The 19,152-nt window shown below is 48.2% G+C and overlaps 1 protein-coding gene across 4 annotated transcripts; it reads right to left on the bottom strand.

Annotated features, from left to right (window-relative positions):
- Positions 1-2,431: 2,431 nt before the first annotated feature.
- Positions 2,432-14,185, bottom strand: LOC128850414 (uncharacterized). 4 transcript variants are annotated; one of them, XM_054054612.1, is made up of 5 exons: positions 14,152-14,185; positions 12,732-12,824; positions 11,583-11,740; positions 8,885-8,931; positions 2,432-2,599 (listed from the first exon to the last, which is right to left on the bottom strand). In XM_054054612.1, the coding sequence occupies exons 1-5, from the start codon at positions 14,176-14,178 to the stop codon at positions 2,529-2,531; spliced, it is 396 nt and encodes a 131-aa protein (XP_053910587.1). In that variant the 5' UTR covers positions 14,179-14,185; the 3' UTR covers positions 2,432-2,528. The 4 variants fall into 4 exon arrangements, with proteins under 4 accessions (XP_053910587.1, XP_053910584.1, XP_053910586.1 ...); XM_054054609.1 differs by having other exon boundaries at positions 12,732-14,161; XM_054054611.1 differs by lacking the exon at positions 2,432-2,599 and adding an exon at positions 6,978-8,285 and having other exon boundaries at positions 12,732-14,161.
- Positions 14,186-19,152: the final 4,967 nt, after the last annotated feature.

The raw sequence follows: 19,152 nt of genomic DNA on the forward strand, positions 1-19,152 counted from the left end.
TGCACGGTAATTATATTTAACAAGAACAGCAATAGAGGAAATAGAAAGTGTAATGTTGTTATCAAGGCATAATTATTCTTGAACAATTCAGTGATTACAGTTTACTGTGGTTGGAATTAATTGTCACCAGTTCTCTTTGGTATGACGTGCTCCCTCTTACTCCTGCAGCATCAGCCCCACAGTGCCTCCAGCCTCTGGCTCCTGGACTTCTCTGGCCACCAAGAAACACACATGTGTGATGCTTGGTAGCACCTGAGCTTGCACCTGGATGGGAAGCTCTGTAGTAAAGAGTATGATAAGCTCATCCTTCCAGCTTCTTTTCTCTTCTGCAGGGTCTCTGACACACATATGGACAGCTTAGGGCTGTACAGTGTGTTGGACAGCTTAGGCAGAGCAGTAGGGGAGCCTGGGAAGAGGATGGTTCCCATGAGGTCATCCCTGCAGGAAGGGTGCAGCCAGTCACTGAGGCACCTCAGTTCAGTTGTGGGAGAGCAGGAGGGAGATGTAGCATCTCCCATCATCTCACTGGGAATCCCAGCTGCCAAACTTTCAGTCTACCCCTCTAAAAAGATGCAGTGCCCTTCCTGCTGTGCAAAGCCGGGATGGCTAAAATGTAAAGTGTATCTGTGGTTCTCCTTCTGCAGGCTTGGAGTGTACACTGAGGTTTCAGAAGCTGGTGATGGTCTCCCTAGTCCTACAGCCCTCTTCCACCAGCCAGCCTGGCTGTCATCCCTGCTCATGAATTACCCCCACAGCCAGCTCCAGGGAGAGAGAGCAGAGCTGTTGTGCAAGGCGAAACCTCTGTCTTTCCCTTCTAGTGTGAGGAAAAGTCAGGAAACCATCTGGATAAAAGACAGCAGCCTCCCATCTACAGCCCAGTGCACAGACCTCCTGCATGGTGGATGGCTGTGCTCTCAAATTTACTCATTCAGGCACTGAGAAAACAGGAAAATGCTGTCCTTGTCCTCCTCCAAACTCAGGGACAAGTCAGCAAGACACCTGTCCTAAGGAAAAAGGTAGCCAAAGGCGTGTTGCTGAGATTCCTTCCAGGCTGCAGCCTCTCTGGCTCCTAGATTTCCCTGCTGCCAGAACCCTGCATGTGCCACGGCCAAAGTGATGGGATGATGAAAACCCTGGAGAGCAGACAGGCCACTGCTCAACTGCCATTTCGCTGCTGTGCAGCACAGCTTCCACCCCACCCATGGCAGCAGCCCACGAGCTACTTATGCTCCTCCTGGAGAATTGAGCGTACCAGGTCTCAGCCAAGGAGCTGCCGCAGGACAGGTATCTGCATGCACATACAAAGTGTCTGCTTGCTCCAGGTCACAAATGTCACAAGAGCGAAGAGAAGGGGCTGCACAACTGCAACTGGATCCTCATGAGCTGAGGAAGTGCTCAGCTCTCTCTCTTAAAGACTCCCTGGACAGTGTCTGCTTGCTCCCTATTTGGTCTGTGGGCACACACAGAAGACAGGCTGTTTTTCTCTGGTTCAGGGCATTAAATCCTTTTGTCCTTCTGTACTATCTCATCGCTTATAGTCCCGAGAAAGATAAAAAGGCCCCCGGAGTTGGGATTTAACTTGTCCTGTGATTACACAGAGGCCTCACGTTCAGGACTCCGAGTACAGCTCGTCTCAGCTGAAAACACATGCAGCTGCTTTGAGGAACTCTCAAAAAATCCCTTGGTCCTCTGAAAGCTGAAAAAAGGAGGAGGAGAAAAACTGCTGGTCTGTGATATATAGCTCTTTTTCTACCCAAAAGTTCTTAGAAAACATCAGGCAAGGAATTCACTGGAGGCAGCGTGGTTTGTAAATCACAGAGCACATTGGTGTTCAAGGGACTGATGGTGGCAAAATTGGATCATTCAAGAGGCTGGTAACAAAGGAAGATGCAGGACAGGGAGGCAGGAAGGGTTGCAAAGCACTGCCTAGAAAGCACAGGAGTGAAAGGAAAATGTTTCCAAGGAGAAGGTATGGGAGGAGGTGAGCTCAGAGAGGCTGTGGTTGATTGAACAGAAGCTGGCAAAGCCTCAGGTGGAAACAGGCAGGTGAAACTTCCTTTCTTCTCCCTCACCCACCCAAAATGCAGCTTGCAAACACAGCTGAGTGCCTGTCTGCAGCTCAATGAGGGGAACTCCAGAGTGACTCCAAACCAAATAGTCTTGGGTGGGAACAGTCCCTTTTGCAGCACTGAATCCACACCTCTGTACCCATAGTAGGCTGCACATCCCTGTGCTGGGATCCTTCAGGCTTCTCTTAAGAGACCCTCCAAAACGGATGGTCCCGCAGGGTCCTGTACGTTAGCATAAGTCTGTATCCTGTTCATGTAGCCTGAAGGGATCAGGCATGGCAGGGATCACAGTGCTGGAGCCCAGAACCAGCAGATATCCTCGCTCAGTCCCGTTAAGAACGGCTCTCATGCATGCAGGACGAATCAGTGCTTGGTGGATGTCAGCTGCGCCTCAGCCCTCTGATGTGTCCACATTCCCACTGCTCCAGCCAGCTGCTTCTCAGCACAGTGGATGCAGCCTTAAAATGATCCGGGGAAGGAGGGCATGCTGGGTAGGTCCAAGCACTCATTTCCTCCGTGTCCCAGAAAGCCTGTAAGATCAAAGCAAGCATGTCATAATAAATCCTCCCAGCACCTTCTCTATCCCACTCACCTAGATGCCATCCTGAGCCACATTTTTTTTTCTATTTCATTACAGACTCCAAAGAACTTTTTCTTTTGTGAATTTCTCTAGTCTTTCTCTAAATCATACAAATATTTAGGACTCAGACCATCCTGCAGCCACCAGTTCCCCAGCTCTATCACACCTCCCTTGGCTTCTTTTTATTGCCTCCTAGCAAAATGTTGTGTCTATTGCTTCCATACAGCTTCCTGCCACCTTCTCATGCCTTCTACCACTGAAGCCTCAGTTACCCCTTTCCTGGACCATAAGCAAGATAAGGTACTTCCATACTTTTTCAGGAGGCAATTGTTCCGCACCTTTGATCATCTTTCATGAGCCTTTTGATGTCCTGCAATATCCCCCTGAGATGATGGATCAGCTCTTTGTGCAATACTGAAAAGGTTAATGAACAATAGATTTTCACAGTGCCTGCATCTGACTTTGGAGCAGAGCTCAGCTCAAGCTCAGGAGAAAACCAGCGAGTGGCTAGCAGCAAAAGGAGCTGGAGTTTGCTCCCAAATAGCCTTCCAGTAAAAAACAAGACCTATTTAGATGGTGGAGCTCCGTGGAGAAAGAAAGTTTTGCTGTGGGGAGGGGGATGGGAAGCCAGGGAAGTATCTTGGCATTGCCAAGCCACTCTCCATGATATTTGAAAAGTCATGGCAGTCAGGAGAAGCCCCTGGTGACAGGAAGAAGAGTAACATTGTGCCCATTTTTTAAAAGGGTAGAAAAGAGGACCCTGAGAACTACCGACCTGTCAGCCTCACCCCTGTGCCTGAGAGGATCATGGAACAGATCCTCCTAGAAGCCATGCTAAAGCACGTGGAGGACATGGAGGTGATTAGTGGCAGCCAGCATGGCTTCACCAGGGGCAAATCCTGTCTGACCAACTTAGTGGCTTTCTATGATGGGGTAACCACAGCAGTGGACACGGGTAAACCAACGGATATGATCTATCTGGACTTCTGAAAAGCCTTTGATACAAGTCCCCTATAGCATCCTTCTCTCTAAATTGGAGAGATACAGGTTTGATGGATGGATGGCGCTGTGGATAAGAAATTGGTTGGATGGTCATATTCAGAGAGTTCAGAGAGCAGTGGTCAATGGCTCAAAGCCTGAATGGGAGATCCATGACAAGTGGTGTCCCTCAGGGGTCCATACTGGGACCAGTGCTGTTTAATATCTCCATCAATGATATTGACAGAGAGATTGAGTGCACCCTTAGCAGGTTTGCAGATGACACCAAGCTGAGTGGTGCAGCTGTCACAGCAGAAGGATAGGATGTCATCCAGGGGGATCTGGACAGGCTGGAGAAGTGGGCCTCTGAGAACCTCATCGGGTTCAACAAGGCCAAGTATAAGGTTCTGCACCTGGGTCGGGGCAATCCATGGTTTCAGTACATGATGGGAGATGACGTGCTTGAGAGCAGCCCTGCAGAGAAGGACTTGGGGGTGCTGATGGATGAGAAGCTCAACATGAGCTGGCAATGTGCGCTCATAGCCCAGAAGGCCAACTGTGTCCTGGGGTGCATCAAAAGAAGCGTGGCCAGCAGGGCGAGGGAGGGGATTCTGCCCCTCTATTCCTCTCTTGTGAGACCTCATCTGGAATACTGTGTCCAGTTCTGGAATCCTCAACATAAGAAGGATATGGAGCTGTTGGAATGGGTCCAGAGGAGGGCTACAAAGATGACCAGAGGGCTGGAGCACCTCCCATAGGAGTACAGGCTGAGAGAATTGGGGTTGTTCAGCCTGGAGAAGAGAAGGCTCAGAGGAGATCTTACAGCAGTACCTGAAGGGGGCCTACAAGAAATACAGGGAGGGACTGTTCACAAAGGCTTGTAGTGATAGGACTAGGGCCAATGGGTATAAACTGGAGAGGTGCAATTTTAGACAAGACATAAGGAAGAATTTCTTCATGATGAGAGCGATGAGGCACTGGAACAAGTTGCCCAGGGAAGTTGTGGATGCTGCATCCCTCGAGGTGTTCAAGTCCAGGTTGGATGGGGCCTTGGGCAGCCCGATCCAGTGTGACGTGTCCCTGCCCATGGCAGGGGGATTAGAATTGGATGTTCTTTAAGGTCTCTTCCAACCCCAACTATTCTATGATTCTATGATCCTATGATTCTATGATTGCAATACCTCTATAACCTCTCTTCTGTAGGACGAGAGACTCAGTGTCATCTCTATCTGATAGGGTTGCTGCGTTAACCCATCTGCTGAACCCTGTCCTCTCTCAGTTGTTTGTGTTGGACCACGGAAATCTGAGAATGGTTCAAACATGACAACAAGACCCAGAAGCCTCCTCTCCATCAATGCCCTTCTAACTCCCTTGCTGAAGCAGATCTGCTTTGTTAATCATCTCCATGGATTAGCACCGGTTTACAAGCTCCACAAAGAAGCATTTGGAATCATAAATTGCATTTGCACTGCTTAGCCCAGGAGCATCGTTGGAGCTTGGTAGACAGATGTAAAAGGAAACCTTTAGAGAGAACAAAGAGGATAACAAAGAGATTATCAGAATGAAGCCTGAAAAATTAATAGACCAAATAAAAATTAATTAATAGACTAAATTCAATTAATAGACTAAATCCTCTTTGAAAATGCGGTCACCTCAATCACTGATCATCTTTGCACACTCTCACAAAGATAGACAGTTTGTCTTCTTTAACAACCTGGGTTAAGAAAGGCCAGGCTGGAGCTGTCAAGGAGAAAGATTGGGGTATTAAAGGAGAGAACTACCCCTGAAAGAGGAACTGCAGATGGGGGAGACCAGGGTGGGCCAGGCAGCAGGTACGCTGAATCCTAAAGTAATTAAAAACCTGGTATCCTCTCTCTTCAATTAAAGCTGTGATGCTAGAAATACAGTGAGTATTAAGAGCATTTGTCGTCCTGCTGTTTGGCTTGTATCTGGATTAGATTTGTGTTAAGGATGGAATATGAGTCTGGCTAAGTATTACTTTCCACAAATATGTGGCTTTTAAGAAAAGCCCAAATGTGGACTTTATCACATTCAGACCTAAATAAATGGCAGGGGATGAGAAGAGAAATAAAAAGTAACAGGAGAAAAAAACAAAGAGGAACAAAGGGTGGGCACTGCCGGCCATGCAGGGTGAAGCACAAGGTGTGAGTAGGGCATGGGGAGGCTGAGAGAGAGAGGATAGAGCTAGGAGCAGCCCTGCCTTCATCCTAGGGCTGCCACTGTCTTGCTTCAAGTCCCCACTTTCTCCAGGTCAGTCCTGCCATGCTATGCAGCAAGCCCTGGGGAGGTTCTGGCTCCCACTGAACCATGCATGGACCATGTATTTTGGAGATGGAGCAGGAGAGAAATGCTGTCCAGGGAAAAAACAATTTTGTCTCACCAGCAATAAGAGAAGTGCGTAATCTCCAGCTCAGGTGCAGGCACCTAAGACTTCTACTTTGACCATGCAAACCTCATCCTCTTACCATCAAAGGAAATGTGATCCAAACTGGCCCTGTAAGTGAAAATACTGATGGAGGAAGTATTTAAGAAGGCATTTTGTCATAAGAGGGCTGGCAAAGAAAGTAGCAGCCAAACCCCCTCTTTCCCCTGAAAGAGGGAACTTTCACCCCTTAAATGATTATTTAGCTACTGCGAATGAGGTTGTGATTTTGAGAGTTTGCAAACGTTTCCAGCTGTCTCATGAAGAGAAGGCTACCCACCCTTCAGTGGCTGAAGGGTCTTTTTAGGATGCAAGGATCTCAAAACTGCTCTTAAAACCGATGGGAGAAGTCCTTTTCCAAGTAACAGGCCTCTGCATCTCATCCAGCATGCAATAACAAGATATCCCAAGGCAGCATGGTGTGAAGGCATGGATGCAGCTCTCTGCATCCCATCCATGAAGCAGATCTTGAGCATCAAGTTTTCCATGTCTGTATCCCTCTTCTTGATCTACCTGTTGCAGCATGCCCTTGAAGCATCCCAGCCCAAGGCATGTGGTGTTATTTACAGGACTATATGAAGTCAGATCTTCAGATGAAGGGTTTAATGCCCAAAAAACACAGTTTTCAGACAACTGAAACTATTCATGAATTCGTGCCAATGATGGCAAATAGTTTAATCGCGGTTGAGAGGAAAGCAAGAAAAAAAAAAACCAAAACAATCAACCAAAATGAAAGTCACATTTGCAAGGCTCAAGTTTCCATTTCACAATGACACTTTGAAACCCATTTGCCTAAATGTATTCATTGATGTTCTCAAACAACAAACAGAGAAAGAAAAAAAAGCCAGCAATGAGGAAACAGAAAGTAGTACTTCTTTTAATGTAAAATGAATTAATGAGTAATTAATCATAAAAAGCAGGTCTATCTTCCCTTGGCTGTGCTCAGAGAAAGACAACTACTCACTATCTCAGATTTACTTGCGACTTGCCAGCACCACATCAGAAAGGAAGCTGGATTTGAATATGTTTTTAATTCCTCATCCTTGCTTGTGTCACCAGCACTAAATTGTCTTTGCTTTCATATAATAACCCCAGAAAAAAAGAATGGGGTAGAGGGGTCAGTGATGAGCCAGAGCTGTGACCTCCAGATTAGTGACAGGCTGTGCATGGTGTATAGCAGAGCATCCCAGGAGAAGAGATGTTTGGATGAGCAGAGGAAGAAAACGTTTTTGCCCTGTTAGAAGACTTTGGTATGTGTTGCTCTCCCCCCAACTGCACATGTGCTTTCAACCAAATTATTTACCACTGAGAGCCACTACTCATCAAGATATCACTGGCCCAGCCAGTTTACACAGGTCCTAGGAGGTTGCATTTTCCGTGCACACCACTGAAGCCAACCCCGGAGTCCCAGACGCCTTGGATCCTCACCCTCCCCAGGATGGGTTTCTGCTGTGGGTAATGTCAATACCACGCTCAGTTTTCCTGTAGGAATTCACTATAAGTCTTGCCCAGCTCCCTGGTGGGGACCCCGTTCCCCTCCTCCATCAGACCAGCCCACCTCTCACAGCAGCTATTGCCGAGAGGAAATTGGGAGTTTGCTCCTCAGGAGAGTCCAGTGTTTCAAAACAGCCCATGTTCCAAAACGGAACAAAACAAAGGCAGAGTTTTCCCTGTGAACTGGAATTTAATCATTTTGAGTCAGTCAACTCAGCACAGTTGGATAAAATCAAAACGTTTTGTCCTGATTTTAATTACCCATTACTATTAAATTATTTTATATACATTACAGTGTATTATGCACAAGCATTTTGATGTTTTGACCACTTCCTCCCTTTTTCTTTCTGTGAGACTGAAGTTTCCTCACAATCCACGCATTTTCACAAGCTGTTTTGCTTTCAACAGTTTGGCATTTTCAATAAAAAGAAGGGGAAAAAAACTCTCTGAAAACCAGCTGCACTTGCAAATGCTGCAGGAGGAGCTTCATTCATTCAAAACACAAATTTCCACTGGACCCCTTTTCTTGGTTTTATCTGTTACGAACTTGAAAATCCATCCTTGCTTTGAAGCAATACCATGGGGCTCCACATTAATTGCTTCCCGTGACTCAGATCAATTATAAAACCCTCTAAAGGAATTGCTTTTCTCTTCTGAACCTCCCATTCTGGAGGCTTTCTCTTGGGTCAAGGCCAGCAGTAGTCTTCCTTCCCAGGTAATACTGCAAATGCCAAGAAAAAGAGCATCCTTCCTGATTTCCAAAGCGTAAGTTTCAGAGATATTGGGATGGGTTTAAACAATGCAGCCCAAGGAGATGCAGCTGCATGGAGGGGTAGGTTTCACTCCATGCATTCTGGCTGACGCGACACGCCCTGACACACAGCCACTAGCTCAGCATCATCTGCCCATGGTCATGTTGATTCAAAGGATGTGGCATTGCAGGCCCTAGATTTAAAAGAAAAAAAAAAAAAAAAAAGCAAAACCAAAAAAAAACCCCCAACAAAACAACAAAGCAAACCCCATCCCTTAGGATTTATCCTTGCAGTTATCTCCCTTGCTGCAGCATTTACTTCTTCAAGGGAAGATGCTCTTGTTGCTTCCCTCCCTCCACATAGTACTGAGAGCTCTTACAACTCCACAAGATGTTTTTCATCTCAGTATTATTTGTAGGAGTGGAGGGGATAAAATATGCCTTTTTGACAAATGAGGAAAAGATACTATTTCCCTGGGAAAACTTTGTTTTGTTTATAAATTTCCATTGGAAGAGAGCTAAACATAAAAATACCATATTTTTTTAATGGAACAAATGGATATTTTTACCAAAGATTGTTCTTTTAAAGTCTCTCCTTGTCTCCTTCTTTTTCATCCTGAGGAAAAAAAAAAAAAAAAACAAAACAGAATAAATTCATACATGATTTGGGAAAGGGGGAAACGCCCACAAGAAAACTCAGATATGTTTTGACCAGCTGAGTCGTAAAAATCCTTTTAGCCAATAAAGACAGCAGGTCCTGGTGGAGGTGGCAGGATACAGGCAGCAGAGGCAGTGGGGGGAGAAGGTGGCTGGTTGTCCAGGGGTGTTCCAGGCTGTGTAGGAGGTGGTTTTAATGCCCTATAGCTGCCTTTGCCTCTGCAATGATGACACTTGATGTATTGTCATAGCCAAGTTTGCTGTATTACTAATTTAGCACCTCATTCCCCTGGAGCACTGTAAAAATTACTTTTGTTGTTTATGCATCAGTGTCACTCTTCACGTGTTAAAGTAACTTCATGGGTGGTAATTCATTTGCACAAATGGACTCTGAAGCTCATATGCACCTGCCCTTAGCTCTTGCCAGGGAAACTGAGGCACGGGATGGGCAAGGTCGCATGTCGAGACTGCAGCGCCAGCGCCCGCTTCCACCACAGGCATCTTCAATTGCGGCCCTAAGCTCCTTTGCTGTGAGATTTTGAAGGCAATATGGTACACGCATGAGGCTGCTGGACCTTTGGGTGGTGGGACAGGGCTGGGGGCGGCAGGGACCACACTGGCATGAAGCTCTGATTTCCACAGAGACCACAGGGAAATGGATTAAGCTTCCAGATGGAGGTAATCGGCAGCAGGAGCTGGCAAAACCTTTAGAAACAAAGATCCTCTTTCTATGCAAATGTCCCTTAGAAATAAAACTCAGGGGGGAAAGACCAAAAGGCAGGAGGTTGACGTCAGTGTCTTCGTCTTGCTTTTTTTTTCTCCCCTGAGTTTCCCGGGAGGCGTAAGCGGGTGGCTTAGGCAGATGTTTGCTGATCAGATATGCTGATGATCATGCCCAGGGGGAGCAAAACTTGAAATGATACAGTTTAACCCAAATGAAATAATAACAATTTCCAATTTCTTCCCCGGCTTTGGTTTCTAAGACAGCTAAAGGAATGCAGGAGATAATGATTAGAAACATCAAGAGGGTGAGCAGCAGCTTTGGAGGCTTGTTCTGAAGAAAGCGGGGTTAGGAGGAGAATTTTTCAGCCCATTAAAAATTAATTGCCAGGAAAGTCTCTGGTGGGGTTAATGAATAAGGAGCCTTTGAGATCCTCCAAACAAAGGTAGGGTTATTCAGACACCGAGGACCCGGTGGATGCAAGCCGGAAGCAACTCTTCTCCTTTCTGCCAAAAAGGGGGTGAGATGAAAAGTGCCCCACCAAGCTGCCTCCCATCAGCGATGGCAAGGACAGAATATTCAGACATGGATCCAAGGGGCTTTGCGCCCTGAAACACCTGGTCTGTGGCTCTGGGTGACACAGAGAAGGATGCTGCAGGACCTTTAGGGGATAGGAGGGGAGAATGTTACTCTGTGGTTTGGTTCACAACCCAGGCAGTGAGCTGCAGTGATTTTTCTGGCCGCTTTTTGGGTGAGAGAGGAGATGATAAAAGCCATGATACATCAACCCAGGCAGTGAGCTGCAGTGATTTTTCTGGCTGCTTTTTGGGTGAGAGAAGGGATGATACAAGCCATGATACATCTATGTCTCCCATACAGACTCTGCACGTGGAGCAGCACCCAAGCCTGCTTGATGGCAGGGAGGAAAATGAGGCACCACAGCACAGAGGTCTCAGAGGATGCAAATCCGATAGATTGCTGTATGAAGCCAAAGTCCCTGCTCACTTGACAGGTCTGAGTCTCATGTTGACCATGCTTACGAGCAGTTTTCCATCCCTAGGAGGGACCAGAAAGGCAGATGATTTTCAGTTCTTCCACCAGAACATCTGAAATCCTAGGATGCACTGGGAAGAGCCTCCAGACACCTAGACTGCATACAAGGAGGAAGGGCAGTGAGGGTGTGCACAGACCTGTCTCTGCATTCAAATGTGAGCATGTGTGCATGTGTATGCACAGAGGGCAGTGTGGGCATGCAGCGGTGCCTGCAAATCCAGTGCTGGACATGTCTGCACCAGCTGAGGGTCCCAGTTCTACCTGAAAAGACTGGCAGAGCGGGCAGCAGGCAGCAACAAGGGCATGGGGCCGGTGGGAAGGTGTGACACTTAAGCTAGTGGCAGGGGAAACGTGAGATGAGGTTGGTCTGGAAATAATGCAGCTCCTGCCAAATTTACAGCCCCCCTGGGGAGGGCTGTGAGAGCAGGGGAAGGAAAGCCAGCGGCAAGCCCAGGGGATATTGCCAGAGCCTGGCTTTTTGAAGACATGTGCTCCCGTGTTACAAGAGTCAAGAGGGCACCTTGTGAGCCTTTTTAATGAGCCTGAGGGGCAAGGGCCAGGGAGAGGAGGGAGAGGATGCCAGACCTCTTTGGAAAGCGCTGAAGTGAAACGCAGAGCTAGGGATGCCTAGGAAAAGGTGCACAGCAAGGGGCTCAGTGCAGGGTGCGATGCACCAAAGCAGGACAGGTGGCAGAGGAGCAGCTGGGTTCCCCATCCCTCTCAGCTACCCTGCACAGGTGAGAATGGCCACAATCCAGCCCTTCTTTTCCAGAAAAACTGGAACTAAATAGCCCTTGCCTGGAGCTGAGGCTGCAGGAGGCAGGTGTAAATCTTACGGGCTTGGTGCAGGAGACAACGAGAAGCCATCAGGCACGTCAGCATCCAGGCCAGTGACCCACAGAGCTGTCCTCACTGCCTTCCACTGCTGCATTCTGTGAGGCTGACGGTTGTACCTTGGGACTTGACATCTCCAGCAACCAGTTTCATTACTTGCCTGCAAGACAGAGCAAGAGGAAAAGCAGGATGGAGAATAGAGCCGTGAACTTGTCATTCAGTCACTATTACCTGCCATAATAGCAGAGAGGAGGTGGGAAAATGATCTACCGGGGAAATTGCTTTGGGTAAAAATGATCTGTTTTGTGCTCCCCGCTTGCAGCCTCAAAACTCTATTTTAACCCCTTCTGAGGCTCCATCTTCCAGGAGATACAGCAGCATCTACCAGGAGGTGTCAATTCAGAGCAAGTCTCCATTAAATGTCTGGTAACCCTTTCCTGACTGACCTTCATGCTTCTGTGGCTTCCATTTCTTGCCTGCAGACTCCTCCTCAGTTAGAGGCAGAGCTGATTCTTCAAGTCCCCTGAAGCCACTGTTGCACCTGCTGGGCTGCAGCCACATGGGAACTGAAGGACCCCTGTGCCAGAGGTGGGAAAGCACCCACAGGCACCATCCTTCTGCCACCGGCCAAAAGCCCCACAAAGAGACAGCAAGTTGAGAAACTGCACTACTCTCAATCTTCTGAATGGCATGCAAGCAAGCTCCATCTGCTCCGAACTGCACTGTGTGATGCTCCCTTCTGGTGCAAGGAAACTCATTAAGCAGCAGCAGCGTGGGGCTAATGATGTGCATATGAACACTTCCACCTCTGTCCGCCAGAATGCTGCAAGCCTGCTAAGTCAGGATGGTGGCACATTGCCTTCTCTGATGATGGTGTTGTGAGGATTAATTAGGAAATACTTGCAATGTGCTTTGGAGCTGGAAAGTGCTAAGTGTTATTAATCAGTGTCATGATTTACATAGAAGAATTGCAGAAAATGTGAAGAGGTGGTGAGTCAAAGAAATAAATCACCCCATGGCTTTGATGGGGAGCACAGAAGGTGGGTATAGGTCATCCTGACCCCACAACACTACTGCTGACATTGACTGGGAAAAGCAGGGGTGCTAGCATTTTTCACCACCCAGGTAAGTGGGCACACATCAATCCATACTTCAGAGGCACTTTGGGGAACCATTGGATATGCCATGCCAGTTTTCCCGTATTCAGACATGATGGTCTCCACTCCTTGAGGGCTCCGTTTGCTCTGAGGAGAGATGACAAAGTGGATTAGCATCTTCTTTCCATCACAGCACAGAGCTGCTCCAAGGTAGCACCTGCCCCAGGCACTCACAGCATCCCCCAACACAGCAGATTTTTTTGGTTTTTTTACAGGCCTCAAAACCAGCGAGTGAGAAAGGGACTGCAAAGCATCACGTCTCCTCCTCTGGACAGAAATCCCCTGCTTGAAGAGGGCCTGCTCTGTCCCACCAAACTCCCATGCTCCCATCTGTGGGGAACTAGAAGTACTGCTGGGATGGAGACCCCTACAGCTCCTTAGGGTTACCAGGAGCATGTCCCATGTCCTTATTCCAGCAGGACAGTGCAGCTACTGCTTTGCCCAGCACTGCAGAATTACATCTGCACCAAGCCACTGGCTGGAATAAAAACAGGAGACTGACTGGGCCAACTGGACAGGAATTTTAAAGAGTTAGGGGGCTGCAAACAGAATCAGCAAGAGCAGAACAGAAGAGCTGAGCAGAAGCAGACACCACCTGGCCTTCACATCTGGCCACAGCTGGGTAGAGGTTTCCCTCTAGAGCAGCCTAGAGAGCTACAAAGGATCCTAATGACCTTATAAAACCATTCACCAGGTCACAGTCACATGTACAAGCCCTGCCAACACACAGAGCTCTATGTGTCCCCTTCCAAACACACCTGTAATCAAGAACACATCACTACATCAGCCACTTTCACACTCCTATGTGGAAAAGCAAAGTCAAAACTTCACACAAAGAAAAACTATCTTCCTGCTTTTCTGCCTAGGGCATGTCTGGAAGTGGATTGCAAGCTCCTCAGATATGGATGGCAAGTCACAATTATTCAATTTGCTCTTAAAATCTGTGATTTTTCTAAAAATGCGTCATTGTGAGTCTGTTCCCCAGCAGCCCGTGGTGGCAGGATGGTTCCTCGGGATGGTTTGCTGGGTCCTGCTCCCTACTGGGCATTTGGAAAGAGCCAATTCATCTCTGCACTAATTTGTGTGAACAATACTGCGACTAGTTCTCCTCCAATGTCTGCATGGGTAAAACCTGAGGGCTGTATATTTGCAGAAAGCAAACACAGGAGAGGGCACAGCCCGGAGCACGCAAATTCATTCTTCCAGACAAGCAAATATTCAGGGGACTTTTTTACCTATGTTTGCTCATTTCTATTTCAATGCTTTAGAACACACGGGTGGTCAGATTAGCTCCTCATGAGAGTTCCTTCTAGCCTGAGCAGCCCAGGTTTTCCCCTTCTATCCATGTCCCTCTACCTCTTCCTCTCCTTATCACTTCCCTTCATCATCTGCCTCTCCCCTCCATCACTCTTACCTGATTCTTAGGTTTCTTTCCCTTCATTGCTCTTTCCTTTCCTGTAAACACCAATGTTTACAGGGTGAGTTCCTCAGGCCCAGCTGGCAGCGTCACTCTGCCCCTTGCCTTTCTCCCTGCCTGCCCACATCTGTGGCTGCTGCTCACCCCACCTGCCCTTGAGGCCTCACACGAAGCCACTGAATTGAGAGTTAATATGAATTTGAGTTGACAAACTCCAGGCGCACCCCATCTGCACAGGCAGGAAATGCCCGATGTGTTAACCTTCCAGCAGGGAGGGCAGGGCAGAGGGGAAATGCTTTTACCTTCCCCTCCATCTAGTTCAGCTCTTAAAAAAGATTAGGGTCAAATTAAATAACGCCCCGGGCTGACCTAGAGTCGAGATGGAAATTCCCTGCCAGCATCCAGAGGTGCCTGGGAAAGGGAGGAAAGCCCTGTTTCACTGCTTGGGATCTGGAGCTGAAGGTAAAACCACCAGGAGGAGATCCTAGGCTCAACAGGACCTGCAGCACCCTGTATGCCAGGGGCTCGTTTTACTGGAGCTTGTCACCAGGCAACCCTGTGGATGGCTGTCTTCTTCCATCTCACTGCTGCAGGACAAGCTGCCACTGTGTCCTCTCCGTTTCTTGGGAGCTCCCTGCTTCGCTCCCAAGCAAAGTCAGTGTGGTTTGCCCATACAGCCATTGTCCCCCCAAGCACAATCTCACCACCACAGCAACACAGCAAAAGTACTTGTCGCTCCACAGGCAACAGCAAATCTTTGGATATTATTTTTGCTGGAGGTAGTGGTGTCTTAAACCACTTGTGAAGCCAGAGTGCTGCCAGGGCCAACGCTCTGCAGTCTGCAAGAAGCTGGAGGTGTAAAGGGAACCCATGAAAGTGCTTCAGCATCTCTGAACAGAGGCACAGCTTGTAGGAGATCTCCTGTTCACACTGCGTGGCCACGCTGGGGGCCTTATGGCTGGATTTTGTGGGTTGCCACACCACAACCTTCAATCACAAGAAACTTCACCAAGACCAAGAAGGAGATTTTCTGCTTCAGTGGGAGATGCTGAGGGCTTGGTGCTGCAGAGGGTGTGAGCTCCAGCATCTTCTCTCCTCACACAGTATCTCACAGACACTTCCATTGTCTCCTTCTCAGCCTCTAACCCCCCTCAGCTTTTCAGTCCTGCCCCCCCACTGTTTCTGTGACACTTCTTTCTCAAAGCCGGCACTTCCACCTGATGTTGATTTTTGTTCCTCTGCAACAGTGTTTTTAAGCACAAGACAGTAGCTGGAATAAAATTAGCATTATTTAGCATTGCCCAGCACCAAAGGCACTTGACAGATGCAAAAGAACAAAGATTCAGGCAGAATGACGGGAGAAAGCTTTGTAATGTGTCCATCATTGAAACAGGGGAAGAGGCAAGCAGGGAGAGGCCGGATGCTCTTTCACCTGGAATGTTGTATGGCCACAGTGAGGTTATCCACACCTTTAGTCCCACATCTGTGCTGGCCATTCCCTGTGGGCAATTCACCAATCTTATCAGAAAAGCAAACAGGTATTTCTTGTGGTGTCAGGAGCTGTGAGTAGACTCTGGCTTGTAATGACAGCGTTATGACAGTACCTATTGCCCCATCCATTGCTGCACCTCCCAGCAGCCTGGAGCAGCAGCAGCACCATACAGACACCTCCAGCTCCATGCCAGAGCGCCAGAGCAGACACTTAGGGCTCCTTTGGCTTAGTGGCTCCTGTTGCCAATGATGAAGGGGATGGTGGGGATGCTAAATACGGTGGGACAAGACCTAGGGGAAGGACAGAGCAGCAGGCAGAGGGCTTAGGACCAGATCTAATCCCCAGCCAAGAATTTACCCTACCACTAATGCCTTTTGCCTGGCTATTTTCCTTTCCAGCTTATCTCCCACCTGCTGGGTGTGCATGTGAACAGAGCCCTTGATGCTTCCTCTGCCACTAATGACTGTAATGAGGTTTCAGCCAGGCACAATATTGCAGGAACCACAGCTTGTCAACTTCCTGATGGCTGCAGGCGATGTCAGGTATTTCAGATGCTCTAATGGCAAACCGTCAAACAAATCTGTCCCTGCTGAAGCCACTCATCTCAGCCTCGTGTTTGTACATCTCCTTCCTAGAGAACACATGGCATTGCTGTGGATTTAGGAGCGGGATAAACAACCTGTCTCTGGACCTCCCTCATTTGTGTGCTTGCTCTCCCGAGAACTTTAGTAATTGCATCTTTGCCTTTAAATACCACACTGTTCCTTTGGCATTTCACTGTTTAAATGTCTCCCGCTTGGAAGATGACATTGTCTGGAGATAGATGTATCAGGACGGTGTCTGCGCAGCACAGTGCAGGAAAGCAATGGGCTACTCTGACTTCTGCAGCCATGTGGGCGGTTTTGGGGCTGGATCGCTTTTGCAGTGTGGCCACAGAATGCACTGTTCAAGCTGGGAGTGAGGATGTTTCTCTCCTCCAGCCCTTGGAGAAGTCCCTTTGCCCCATTCCTAGAGGCTGCAGATGCTTTGGCTGCATCCCCCTTCCCCAGACTTCCCTAACTGCAGTTAGGAAATATTTTTGCAGGGTGAGCAGCAAGAGGAACGTCCTTTCTTATTATTTTTGGGGAAAGTATAATTATTACCCCTTCAGCCTCCCTGCAAAAGGGATTAATAATGTCCAGCTTCATACTGTCAAAGACCTGATTAATTGAGCTTGCTGTACTGAAACCTCATCTGTTTGTCTTGTGTTGATGTGCAAATTGAAAACACAACACCATAAATCTTACTAGGCATCCTGTACCTCTTGGCTTATCTCTGCCCACATCCCACCTCTGTGTTTCCAAATAGCCTGGAAGAGTTAAGCTGCTGGTTTGCATCCATGCCCAACCTGGAGCCAGGCAGTATCATCTCTGCCAGGGACATTGTGGGGTTAAAAGCCCTGGGGCACTGCCTGCTCTGCAGCCTGATAGTACTGGGGCAGCACCTTTCCTTCTTTCCCAGAGTCACATAAAGAGGCAATTAGCAGAACAAGGTTGTAACAAAAGTGTTGCTTCTTGGCAGGACTTGCCCCCACCTTAGAGCCAGTCCACCCCTGGGGTGCACATGTGTCCGTCACCTCTCCCACGCATGGCCACCTGCTTCTGTGTATGGCAAGTGAATGGGTAGCAGTGCCTTGTGCAAGCCAGTGGTGGAATTAACCTCATCTGATTTTTAGGCCATGATTCATCCATCGAAAAGGTGAGATGTGCCTGAGCATCACTGGCTTCAGCCCCGGGAGATAGGCTGGTTGCACAGCCTTTGTCTCATTGGCCTGCAGGCATCAGGCAAGAGTCACGGAACCATAGAAGCACAGAATGCTTTGGGTTGGAAGGGACCTTTGCAGGTCACATAGTCACATGTCCTTGCAGTGAGCAGGGGTATCTTTACATAGATGAGCTTGCTCAGAGCCCCATCCAACCTGACCTCGGAGGTTTCCAGGGATAGGGCCTCCACCACCTCCCTAGGCAACGTGTTCCAGTGTTTCACCACCCTAATTGTAAATAATTTCTTCCTCATATCCAGTCTAAATCTACCTTCCCTTAGTTTAAAACCATTACTCCTTGGTTAAACCACGGGTCCATGGTTAAACCATTAGTCCAATGACATCCTTGGGGAGTCTTGGCATGACTCGTCTGAACCTGTGCAATGCAGGGACAGAGCAGCAGGTTGCAAAGAGGGTTCAGACACATGCAGCCCAGCTGCAAGATGAGAGCACTGTCTGCAGCCTCAGCACCAGCTGATCTCCTTGCTCAGACTCTAGGCCATGATTTCAAAGCAAGACTTCCAGCTTCCACCATCACCATTGAAAGGTTGTGAGGTATTTTTTCTGCAAAGCAGCATGCCTGCCCCTTTGTGCTGCATAAATAAATTACTGTGATGGTAAGGGAGATCATTATTAATTAGAGTGCATAAAGAGCCTGGGAACCCTCCAGGGGAAGATGTTGCAATGCATTGAGCACAAATCATAGGCATTTTTATCAGGGACATGATATTAAAGAGGAATAGAGTTATGTGGCAGTATTATCTCAGAGAGAGAATCCACTGGGATCTGATGAGCCTCAGCAGGATTTGCCAGAGGGTCTAAGTCCAGGCCAGAAACAGCCCTGGGATGGATTTGCAGGTTCCTTGTCCACCACCTGGCAACCCAATCCTGCTGAATGGTAACCCCAAGGCAGAAGCTTTGCTAGGCAATGGCAAGACACTGTAGGGGTATGCTCCCATTGCTTCCCCAGTAAAGCCATTCCTGAACATCACTGTAATGGGATCCCCCTGAAAAGACCCCACAGAGCTTAAAGAAAGGTGAAAGACAGTATTCTAATTAAATACCCTATCCCCGTGGCTTTAGCTGATGCTCACAGAATAAAAACAAATGGAAAACTAGCAAGAAACCCTTGTTTACCAATCTTATCCTATAATATGCAGTGTTTTCTCAGCGTGCCTTCAGGACACAAGCAGCTGGGAGCCCAGACTTGATGAAAGAGAGATGGAACAAGGTGTTAGGCAAGAAATTCTGGAGAAGGGAGGGGGAGTAAGGAGACCCCCACTACAGCCACTACATAGCACTGTTTGATGTTTACCCTAACAGGAGGAGAGGCTGTCCTCATATCCATCCTTAAAGTGACTGCTGTCAAGAGCACCAGTCAGCTGGCACTGATGATACCTGCTGGTGAACAACACTCCCATTTTAGCAGCGACAGGAGGGATGGGGTGGGATGACCAAGGTGTTTGCTCTCCCACCTTCCAGGACTGCCTCTTGTCCCTTTACAATTCTGCGGACATGGGCCCTCTCCAGAATGGGGCTTATCAGCAAGAGGCTAAGTCAGCTCATCTAGACCAGGTGTGCACCTTTGCATTTCCCCCCTGCACAAGCTTTTATCCTTTCAGTCACCTGCACAGCCTGATTCAGCCTCAGCACCAGACATTGTCAGCACCCATACTGCACCGGTGCTCAATCTCCCTGTCCTCCT

The sequence above is a fragment of the Cuculus canorus genome, chromosome Z, assembly GCF_017976375.1.
Source record: "Cuculus canorus isolate bCucCan1 chromosome Z, bCucCan1.pri, whole genome shotgun sequence".
Lineage (NCBI taxonomy): Eukaryota > Metazoa > Chordata > Aves > Cuculiformes > Cuculidae > Cuculus > Cuculus canorus.

Coding starts and splice junctions, on each gene's coding strand:
- LOC128850414 (XM_054054609.1), bottom strand. CDS start 13,133: ATGCTCCTGGTAACCCTAAGGAGCTGTAGGGGTCTCCATCCCAGCAGT. Junction 11,741..12,731: donor TTCCCCAAAGTGCCTCTGAA/GTATGGATTGAT, acceptor TCTGTCTTGCAG/GCAAGTAATGAAACTGGTTG. Junction 8,932..11,582: donor TTGTCTCCTGCACCAAGCCC/GTAAGATTTACA, acceptor TTTTTTCCTCAG/GATGAAAAAGAAGGAGACAA.